General features: G+C 36.8%; 1 protein-coding gene across 1 annotated transcript in view; it reads left to right on the top strand.

Moving 5' to 3' along the window:
• Positions 1–1,110: 1,110 nt before the first annotated feature.
• The window catches only part of LOC121382899, a 37,488-nt gene continuing 26,716 nt past the window's right edge, over positions 1,111–11,882 (top strand). The window contains exons 1-3 of the mRNA XM_041512581.1: positions 1,111–1,216; positions 8,351–8,419; positions 9,623–9,726. Of these exons, the coding sequence (XP_041368515.1) occupies positions 1,149–1,216; positions 8,351–8,419; positions 9,623–9,726 (241 nt within the window). The 5' untranslated portion in view covers positions 1,111–1,148. The remainder of the gene's footprint in view (positions 1,217–8,350; positions 8,420–9,622; positions 9,727–11,882) is intronic.

The raw sequence follows: 11,882 nt of genomic DNA, 5'->3' as shown, positions 1-11,882 counted from the left end.
TATGTTTAAATAGACCCCCAAATATGTTTCTATGTTAAATGGGAGTGGAGATATATAAAGAAATTATATGAAAATGACGGCTATTTTGAATTTCAAGATGGCTGACATGATAGTGGTCAGAAAAAAATGCTACCAATGGATTTCTGGTTCAAGTAGATCATGGGAACATATAACCAAAATTTTATTAACTTGAGCAAAAAAAAATGCAACCTTCAAAAAATGAACATAACTCTTTAGACTAATTCCATCATATTTCCACTACACATTTTTTCTTTTCTAGTTTGTTTGAGAGTATCGCATTCCATCAAAATGCGAGGCACCATCACAGCACACCTATATAATAGAGCTCACAATGAGGTGGATGATCATTCTTTCCAGGAAGCAGCTAAATCACCATTATGCTAGGTCGCCGATTGCTGATCAGTGTTTACAATTATTGAGTATCATGTGTGATGAGATGGTTTTCCAATACAGACAGGAAACTTGCATTAGATTACCTTTTCCAAGCATACAAAGTCTGCTGCATGGGTAACATGCGGCCATGTGATGAATTTCTTCGGTGCTAACCAGAGGAGTTTATCATACTATGATGTGTCTAGTCATTTTAACCAGTGCCCCACGGGCGGTAGATCAAGGTCTATGCTGTATGGTGTTCTGTCGGTGGGAGAAAGCGCATGGTGACTTCTAGGTGCTGTTCGTTGGGACTGGTCTCAACCACCACAACTGCCGTGCTTAATACATACTAAATGACTAATTTAACAGTGTACTGAGGTATTCGTAAAATAAAAACAACAACAAAATAAACAGGTTTAGACAGCCATGGAACAAATACAAACTATAACCTATGTACACAAGTTTATTTTAAGAAATACTGGTATTAAGAATATTATGAGTAAGTTAAAGTTAACAAAGTATCCATTAATGCTATGACCGTGAGATATTTTGTCAACTAATAGTTCCAGAACCCTGTATTTTTATAGTATACATTATTTTGAGATACACAATGTACTTCCTGAATCGTGTATCTGTTTTCTATTGGTCCTTTGTAATCAAAAGCGGTGCGCTTACCACACCTAGCACGGATCCTTGCTAATTTACTTCCTGGTTTGTGCAGCCCAGAGTCATTTGACTGTGTACATTAGACCAAGATGGGCACGAACGTTGTGACGCTTCTTTTTCTGGCTACGTTTGTCATCGTGTGCTATGGATGGTCGGGGTAAGTTGTGCTTTATTGACACTCCACAGTTTAAAGTATCATCTGTAAGTTCAAGTCGTTGGCTTGAGTAAACGCTATAGACATCTCTGTCTGGACATATTCTGGTGGACTACCAAAACGTTTTTTTCAGGAGAACAGGTGTGCCTTCTAATTAATTAATTGATTGATTGATTGTAAATACGAGCATTTTTCTTGTGCGTAATATATACTTAAAATATTAAGTAAGTCCAACATAAATTAACAGGAGAAGAGGTAATATTTTATTAAATACACTTTCGAAATCGTTCACTCGACATCATTATTGCTATTCTAACTTGTTTTGTGTTTACCTTATTTTGGTTTTGTTTGTTTTGTGGTTTTCTGTTTCGTTGTTGTTTTATAATTATTTTTTTTTACTGATTAATTTTATATTTTTGTATTTATTTTAATTTTGTTTGAGGGATGTATGTTGGGTTTTTTTTTCTTGATACATTTTAGTTGGAAATATTTTATAACTTTTGATATAAAGTCATTCATAGTAAGTTGTATTTATATTATCCAATTAATAATCACAAGACATCAGGTGTTCAATCGGGTTCAAATCAGGGCTGAGAGCCGGCCACGGCATGGTTCTGATGTTGTGCTGACGCAGGAAGTCCATGGTGATCCTGGCCGTGTGGGGGCGAGCATTATCCTGCTGGAACACGTGGTTATGGTGACGCGTGAAGAAGGGCACTATGTGAGGTGTTAGAATCTGGTCAACGTAGCGCTGCGCTGTGATGCCATTCCCTCTGCCTGCACCAACATTTTGGAACAAATGGGGCCCAATTCTCTGATTCAGGCCTATAGCACCCCAAACCATGATGCTTTGGCCACCCCACGGGTCTCTCTCCAGGAGACATGCGTCTCTGTAGCGTTCACCCCTCCTACGCCACACCCTCACTCTGCCATCCGAGTTTGAAACGCAGTACCGGCTCTCGTCAGAGAAGACTATCAACCTCCATTGTTGATGCCGCCAATGTTGGTGCTGTGTAGCCCACTGTAGTCGTGTCTGACGGTGGCGGGCGGTGAGGACAGGTCCTCGAGCGGGACGTCGGCAAAACAGGTTGTTGGCGGCCAGTCGACGTCGTACCGTGTCGTCACTGATGGGTCGCTGTCCAGTGCCAATGGTCGCGCGAGCTGTCATGCTGGCCGTTCTGAAGCGATCATGGAGGTGTTGCCGGTTGATGTAGCGGTCCTGCCTGGGCGTGGTCACCCGGGGGCGCCCGCTGCGGTGACTGTCTGCAGTGCTGTTGGTGTTGATGTACCGCTGCTGTAGACGATGGATGGTGCTGACATGGACATTGTAAGCGTTAGCAACAACCAGGGCACGCTGCCCGGCTTGCAATCGGCCGATAGCTTGTTCTCTCTGCGCTGCTGACAATCGGGTCATACCTGATGCGTGCAAATTACGAATGCCAGGAACGCGGTTCAAGTTGGTTTTTATACCCATAACCTCCACGAGATGCACGTGCATTTCGGTTTTCATGACAATTGTTTGCGACTGCTACCCACGGCCTTCGAGACAGGTGCGTTTTGGCGTGTCGTTTCATGGAAAGTTGAAAGGGTACCTGCAATTTGGGTCTCAGTCATAAACCAGCATGTCTTGTAATATTGACAGTTACATCCCCGAAATAAATTGTTATAACTTGCCATATAGAAATGACATTTAAAAATCTCGCGTTTCTTTTGCGGTTCAGTATATATATTGTTCTCCACAGTAGTAATACAATAAGTGTCTTTTTATTCTTTTTTATCGTTTTTTAATCACACAATTTATTCAATAAATGACGATAATGGATAATGTTGTAGGTCTATATAAATGCCTATATGCCTAAACCGTCCTAGACAGACAAGACATAGAGGGATGTAAGACCAATCGCTGACTTGTCTCTCACTAAACCCAGTCCTAGATAGCTGAAGTTCATGTATGTGCTCGGATCAATGGGATTGAACCTGCAATGAACTATCCTAAATTTGCTGCCATTGTGAGATATTTCCAAAAAAAAGATCCTTTTTAATGATTTAAATTACATACTAAATTACTTCTGTTTTTTAAGAATTTTAGTGTATGTATATATCCGTTGTGCTTCTGGTCCACCTACTGTTTGTAGTAGGTCAAACTTCATTTACTTCCTCATAGTTCGTACGTACACCAGTATTGGGAGATGGCATCCAGTTTGGACTACTATACAAACATTAGGTGGACCAAAACACATTAGATGTAGAGCCATTCTAAACACGAAAATGTATTTAATATGTTATTGTAGTCGTTGAAAATACTGAATTTATTGGAAACATGTTACAATGGCAACCAACTCAAGATAATATCTTTAAATTAATGTATGAATCGAAAACTAAGATTAAAATGTTCATTGCTTGCAGTAGAATATAATTATAATATTTTTGTTATGTATTTTGTGTTGTTTTTTACTGTGTGCCTTTTCTCAATAATATAACTTATAGGACAAAGTAGGATATAAGTAAACTGTGTTTATTTGTAAAAGAATCATGTTCGCAGTGTTTGGAGTGGAATATTTTTGTTATGTATTTTTGTGTTTTTGCTTTTATTTGTCTGCTTCTCCCCCCCCCCCCCCCCCCCAAATAATACATACATTTTTAGACAAAGTAAGATATATAAGTACACTTTGTTTATATATAACTGAAACATGTTCGCAGTGATATCAATCCAAAAGCATTCTCGTAACGATCACAGTACAAACATGCGGCCCAGTTCTTTTCCATCAAGTGTATTTAGTTGTAATGCGATATTTGAAAACCAGTCAACCCACACACACACAATGGCTGTTTTTGCTTTTATTTGTCTGCTCCCCCTCCACCCCCCCCCCCCAATAATACATACATTTTTAGACAAAGTAAGATATATAAGTACACTTTGTTTATATATAACTGAAACATGTTCGCAGTGATATCAATCCAAAAGCATTCTCGTAACGATCACAGTAGAAAGACGCGGCCCACGTCTTTTCCATCAAGTGTATTTAGTTGTAGTGCGATATTTGAAAACCAGTCAACCCCCCCCCCCCCACACACACACACACACACACAATGGCTGGTATTGTATTCCAAACACGGGTATTAAATTCGCCTAAAACACTTTAGCTCGACTTAAGTTAGTTCAGAGAATCGCGATTTATTTAAAACATAACTGTTCACACAACAGTTAACGTGATTTCCAATTTATATATGTGTGTATTGGGACATGTGTACATCTTATATTTTATCATATATTTTCTAGAATATACAATGTAATCAAAGTATGATATTTATCAGATCACATACTTTTAGAATTTGATAACTCTGCAAATTAGATGCAAATAAATCAAGGTCACGGCACTACATTTATTGATCTTTAAGCTAACGATTTACGGTGACACCCCATAATTGACGTGTGCATTCATAGTCATCAAATAAAAACATTTCAATAACAACTTTACACTGAAAGCTATTCTGCGTTAAGACCCCCCCCCCCCAAAAAAAAAAAAACAAACAAAAACAAAAAAACGTTAAGCAATAGTTTATTTTGATGTAAGAACATCCAAAATGAAGTCATTCAAGTTTGGCGTCATTTCCATTGAAATGGACACCGAGTCACATATTCTTACGTCATATAAATATCTAGAAATGGCGGACTCGAATTAACGTTGCGTGTATAGTTTAAAAAACACGTTGTATTAAGCTTGACATTATATGATAAAGCGATTATTACCCTCGTGTGTTTTGGTTTCGTCAATATCATATTTTAAGAATAAAAATAATGTATTATGCTCGCAGAAGCTCGCATAATAAAAAGTTTATTCCTAATTTATGATTTTGACGATACCAAAAAACACTGGTAATAACCTCCATATATTATATTATATATTATATCGTATATAGAGAATACTACACAACTTAAGTTAATACAATTTTTATGAACCAGTACGTTATAAAATGGTATCTAGCGAGCGACAGCGAGTACATGTACTTCAAGTAAATATATATGAGTAGCAGTCATATACAAGATATTGATTAAAGGGACATTCCTGAGTTTGCTACATTGTAAGATGTTTCCGACTAATAAAATAATTCTACGATTAAACTTGCATATTAAATATATGTTCTTGTTTAGAATATGAGTGGATGTATATTCAATGTGTTTCTGGTCGTCTTAATATTTGTAAAAAGCCCAAACTGGATTTTGTCTTCAAATAATTTCGTTCGTAATAAAAAATTATATTTTAGGAAATAAGATGAAATTTAACCTAGTACAAATATTAGAACGATCAGAAACACGTTTAATATACAGCCACTAATATTTTATGCAGAAAGATATATTTGATATGTAATTGCAATCGTTAAAAAGTCTCGGTTAGTCGATAACATCTTAAAAATTGCAGCAAACTCAGGAATTCCCTTTAAAACAAATAATAGTATCTTGTATTATGTGTCTGTTGTTATCTTTCGTTCTGGTCGAGTAAGAATTCGTCAGAATTAGCAAGCAATAATTGAAGTGTAGCTTTCACTTTGTCCTTGTGTAGCTAGACAACATATTTATTAACATGAACAATGAGCAGTATTTTACTGGATAAAAAAATCTAAACAAATCAACAGCACTAGGTTTTACTTCTTCCCACAAACATTTCAAGTCAAACAAGCCAACACGGTTTAATATGAACAAAAAGTCATTTCGTACCGCAATGCCTGGTCGTTTATTTCGTACCATGCTCAATTCGTACCATTGCAAAATGTTGTTTTGTATCTTTAGTCAATTTGTACCATTGTGAAAAGTGATTTCGTACCATGGTCATTTCTTACCACAGTCATTTCCCATATTTTCCTATTGTTATATTTACTGAAAAAGCTATACAAAAAATAGCAACAGGTCTCAGCAGACCTGTGGGTCGGAAGGCTACTTTTGGAGGATGTTGATACCCACCCCACGTAACTCTTTTAATTATATGAACATACCACATGCGCATTAATTTGAAACAGTTGACTATGTTACGAAACAATCGGGTACTATTTAGTTGGATCTTAAAAATAAAACTATTTTAAAAGCCCACATAAAAACAAACTAAACCACCACCAATAACAACAACATTAATTTCGTGCAAAACGGCTATGGTACGAAATGACTTGGTATTATGACTGTGGTAAAACGACTATGGTACGAAATGACTTGGTATTATAAGACTATGGCAAAAAGACTATGGTACGAAATGACTTGGTATTATAACTATTTAGTACCATGGCAATATTAAATTGTTAGTGAAGTCCACGAATAAAAGAAATGAGTTGTACATGGCATTGTTTGCATCTTTGGAGATTTGCAAGGTAATATTATTTCATAAATGACACTACAAAATCTCATATCACGTCATGACTTTATATGATAGTACGAAAAGACTATGGCACGAAATAACCTTTTACATTGGTACGAAAAGACCAGGGTACGAAATGACGATGGTACGATCGACCAAATTAGGTACGAAATTACCATGCTACGAAATGATTAGCAACCGTGTGGACTTAATATGTTTCCTATTTTCAAATCACTTTGTAATGTTCAATATTTATTTGTAACTGGTAACTGATTAATAATTTTAGTCATGTAACAATTAATACATCGTTTAGCATGTTTGTACAAACATAATATAGTTTTGTAGATTTAATATCACACAAATTACTTTTATATTATGAGAGAAAAACACACCAACCCCCCCCCCCCCCCCCCCCCCAAACAAACAAATAAAAGTCTGAAACAAAAATTAAACTTTCTCTTTTCGTTTGGAGTTTGCTCGTTGGTATGCCAAGCGTACCTATTCGTATGGCGAACGTGTCTATTCGTCTAACTAGCGTGCCTATTCGTGTGGCGTGCGTGCCTATTCGTATAACGAGCGTGCCTATTCGTATAACGAGCGTGTCTATTCGTCTAACTAGCGTACCTATTCGTATGGCGAACGTGTCTATTCGTCTAACTAGCGTGCCTATTCGTGTGGCGTGCGTGCCTATTCGTATAACGAGTGTGCCTATTCGTATGGCGAACGTGTCTATTCGTCTAACTAGCGTACCTATTCGTATGGCGAACGTGTCTATTCGTCTAACTAGCGTGCCTATTCGTGTGGCTTGCGTGCCTATTCGTATAACGAGCGTGCCTATTCGTATAACGAGCGTGTCTATTCGTATAACGAGCGTGTCTATTCGTGTGGCGAGCGTGCCTATTCGTATAACGAGCGTGCCTATTCGTGTGGCGAGCGTGCCTATTCGTATAACGAGCGTGTCTATTCGTATAACGAGGGTGCCTATTCGTGTGTCGAGCGTGCCTATTCGTATAACGAGCGTGTCTATTCGTATGACGAGCGTCCCTATTCGTGTAATAAGCGTGTCTATTCGTATGACGAGCGTGCCTATTCGTATAACGAGCGTGCCTATTCGTGTGACGAGCGTGCCTATTCGTATGACGAGCGTGCCTACTATAGACATCGTTCCTAGTTTTAAAACAAGTTCTATAAGCATCTGTGCTTTCAAATATGTGTTTCGCGTTGTGCTATGTTGGTTGCTGACCACGGCTCTGACCATAGCATCTGTGTTAATGCTTTCAAATATGTGTTTCGCGTTGTGCTATGTTGGTTGCTGACCACGGCTCTGTACACTGTTTCCATGGTCTCACCAAAGCGTTTGTGTTTGTCTTTTTGAAGATTGTTTTTTTCTTTTCAAATATTTTATTTGTGGTATGCTGTGTTGATCATTTACAGCTGTTTACTTTCGAATCTTTTTTATTGGGGGGGGGGGGGGGGGGGGGGGAGGGGGGATGATACTTCAGTTTACTATTGGATAAGTCGATACATAACTTTCTATTGTATACAAATAAACACTTCAGATGTTCTGCAATAGAGAAAGTGAAGAGTTTGAACGTTTTATTATTATTATTATGATTATTATTACTTGATAATTGCGGTAACAAAAAATCCTAGGTTATCTTTGTTTAACCAATCTTATAAACAAAGACACTGTTAATCATAGATATATGATTTTTATCATTATTATTGTTATTGTTATAATTTATGTTTTTAAATTGCGATGCTTTGCATGTTGTTGGTTTGATCTTTTTAGACACGTCTGTTATCGCAGGGTGTGTTATTACGCCCGTGTACGAAGATGTGCTTATCAAACATGGTCTGCGTAAGTAATTTTCTTACTTTTGCCTTTGAAACCAAGGTTGTAAATACATATCTTTCACTTTGTTAAAAAGCCAACCCAGACAAAATCAAATTCATATAACCGACATCTTGGGTTATTAAATTGTAGATGTCCATTTAGCCTTATCACTGTTCAGTATAAAATTACTTTGTGGGGTTTATCGATGTCACTTATCTGAAATGAACTTTATTTACACTCAGGCCGTAGTCTACATAAAACAATTAATACATTGTGCAAAATGTTGAAAGTACAATAACATACATAAATACAAAAACACACAGAAAATCAGCCAGAGGTTTTGAAAGTATCATAACTAAGTTACAAAATATAGAACATTTTCAAGGACACGAGCTTTTTTAAGTTAACTAATTTATAAAATTTATACATATTTGGTTTTGTGTGGCAGAAAACAGGTAAATAACGATTTCTCTCATTCTTAAAAACATACATGTAAATATATAATGAAACATCTTCAATGTCGTAATTTTTGCATAATTGACATATTCGATTGTTTAGTGATACATTTTTCCATATGCCCGTTTCAATAGGAAGAATATGATTTGAAAATCTGAATCGTAATGATGATCACCTTAGTCTAGTATTTTATAAACAGGCACCAATGAACATTTGAACAAATCATGAATAAACCATATATTTCTGAACCATAAAATGAAATAAGTAAAAATCCTATCCCCGAAAAACACTCGGAAATGATAATTTCAAAACAAGGTAAACAAAATTGGATTGCTAGTACATCCTCAACGTACGTCACAGCTTGTTACAGACAACATTCGGCAAATTTAAAAGGATATCAAACGAGCTTCAATTTTGTACAATGTTTATGTCCCGAGTCAAATAATTTTCAGTTATCACGAGCTTTAGCGAGTGACAAGGAAAATTATTCCACGAGGGACATTTAAAATCCTATTTATTACCCATAATCGATCTTAATTTATATCACAACTCGTTTGGTTGACATTCCTGTAAGGTTGTAGTGCGCCAATTGATGACGTCACGAAGTGTTACGTCCCACTTGGCATTCTAGTGGGATGTATCACTTTGATATGTACCAAGTATTTTTAACCATATGGGTGATAATGAACATTATATAACGCAAGTTTTAACAGTTTTGTATTACAATACTTTATTAAGGATAAAGATATATTTATGTATTTTTCTCCACAGTTGTTGCTATTATCGCTATTATTGGGTGGAACGCTATAAATACGTCCCGTATTGTTGTAGCGGTTGGAAAAGCACGTGGTCAAATTCACAAAACTGTAATACAGGTAAAGTGCGTTTATATTCATTTACGAGGTGATGAATGTTTCGATTATAACTTGGCAGTTATTATAAATATCATAAATACAGCAAGCATTACAAATGTTAGGACACTTATTGTTTTACTAATCTTACTATTAGTAGCACCATATTAATTGAATCTCAGCATATCGCAGTCCAAAATGCTTATAACTTTAAAAATAATAATACATGCTGCCATTCCTGCATTTTATCTAGCCAGTACATTTATGCAATTTGATTTGAACTGGTATTAGTGTATCATGTACTGTTGTCTTTGAAACGTGCAGTGTGCCACAATAATGATCTCAATATCGTTTATCCTAATTAGGATATGTATCCTGTTTATATCCAAAACATGCAATGCTAGAATCGCATTTTGTACTTTTATCTTTAAGGGCGAGCATTTACAAATATGCTGTAATATATAGTTAAATTTTACATACATGCGGATATTGTTTATGGATCTTGTTTTGGTGGAATGCACCATATTTACTGAAAACAGCATGCCTACACTCTCCCATAGACTGTCACAACCAATTATGTCAGGTGGACGACTTTATTACTATTTGCTCTTCTTAACAAACATGACAAACAAATCAGCTTAAATTATATAAATATATTGACTACAAAAAGTTTGCTTTGGATCATGAATTCCTGTTTCTCTAACATTAGTGTGTTCGACATTAATCACCATATCATACCTATGTTTAAGAGTTACATGTTTAGTGAATGGGAAAAATATCAAGAAACCCTCCATTGAGAGAAATGAAAAATCAGCTACAAGGCATAGGACCAGTGCATCTCTAAAACCTTTATTTTCGGTGATCATATGTAAAGGTCATTACACCTAATGAACTGCAAACTACGACTGATGAACAACGATGTCAACATCGTGTGTCAGAACCACTTGCAACAATAACAGCCTGGCATCGTTGCCTTACGTTCCTACGTCTTTGAACATGATCTAGTGTAAGATCTTTCCAATCCTCCAAAAATGCAGCTCCTGTGGCTGGACCTGGCGGTGTGAAATGGCTACCTGTAGCATGTGCTGCACATGTTCAAATGTCCGGAGACCGAACTGGCCACTTCATTCGCACTGTGGTTTCCTGTTGAAGATAGTCATTAACAACCCTAAGCTGGTATGGGCACGCATTAACGCACCTGTGTAGGGCGGGACGTGGGGATGCAGTATGTCATATCTGTAATGGAAAAGTGTCATGAAGACTGGTTTTTCCAACCCAACTGATCCTTCGCCAGACTATTGCCCACCCACCTCAATAGCGGTCATCTTCATCAAAGTAGGCATCATTGTATGGTTTACCAACCATTATGCACACTCTGGAACAACGATCAGTAAAGTCTAGGCAAAACCTGAAAGATCTAACTTCTTCAGTGGTCAAACATATATGTGATCCTTAGCAAACCGAGTAGCATATTTATAAAGAAACAAACTCTGTCTGACAAACCTTCGAGATCTCTAAAATTACAAAATACTTTCCCTTTTTGAAATATATACACTACACATATTTAAGACAAATGTCATTGTCTTTCGTGATCAAAGTCAATAGTTAATTATCTGGCGTGTTCCTATCTTACATAATACAAACATAGAAGGTGGTACAATGTTGACTAACAGTACTCACCCAGCTGTCCACACCAGTTCCTACATCTCAGTGCCATGTTACCACAAACATAACCATCACGTACATAGTCTGTGCAACTGTCTGGATATCACGACCCGCACTGGTTTTGGCAAAGCAGCCAACGATGGAATATTCCAAGCACGAACTGCACGTGTAGTCCTAACTACAAATCTAAAGAGCAAGGTATTATACTGTGCAGAAAAATAACGCAACTCTATGAGTAAAACATACATATATACAAACAAATCGACTTGTGACAGATCATATAAGGAATGAAAGAAAGCCAATTTGAAATCCTTCAGAATGTATCTCAGATCATCAGCGATTACAATGTCTCACAGGGGGAATAGCTCCACCGCCCATAATAGCATTACGGATTTTTTTTATCTGTGCTAATCAAAATAGTCCATTTAATTGTAAAGGGAACTACCAAATTGACGTGTAACTATATCAATTCACCAATTACATTCTGACGCAAACGGACAATTTTTATTTATTTA

This window comes from Gigantopelta aegis, chromosome 10 (genome assembly GCF_016097555.1).
Source record: "Gigantopelta aegis isolate Gae_Host chromosome 10, Gae_host_genome, whole genome shotgun sequence".
NCBI lineage: Eukaryota > Metazoa > Mollusca > Gastropoda > Neomphalida > Peltospiridae > Gigantopelta > Gigantopelta aegis.
Note: the sequence above shows the minus strand (reverse complement) of the source record. Positions and strands in the feature narration are given on the sequence as shown.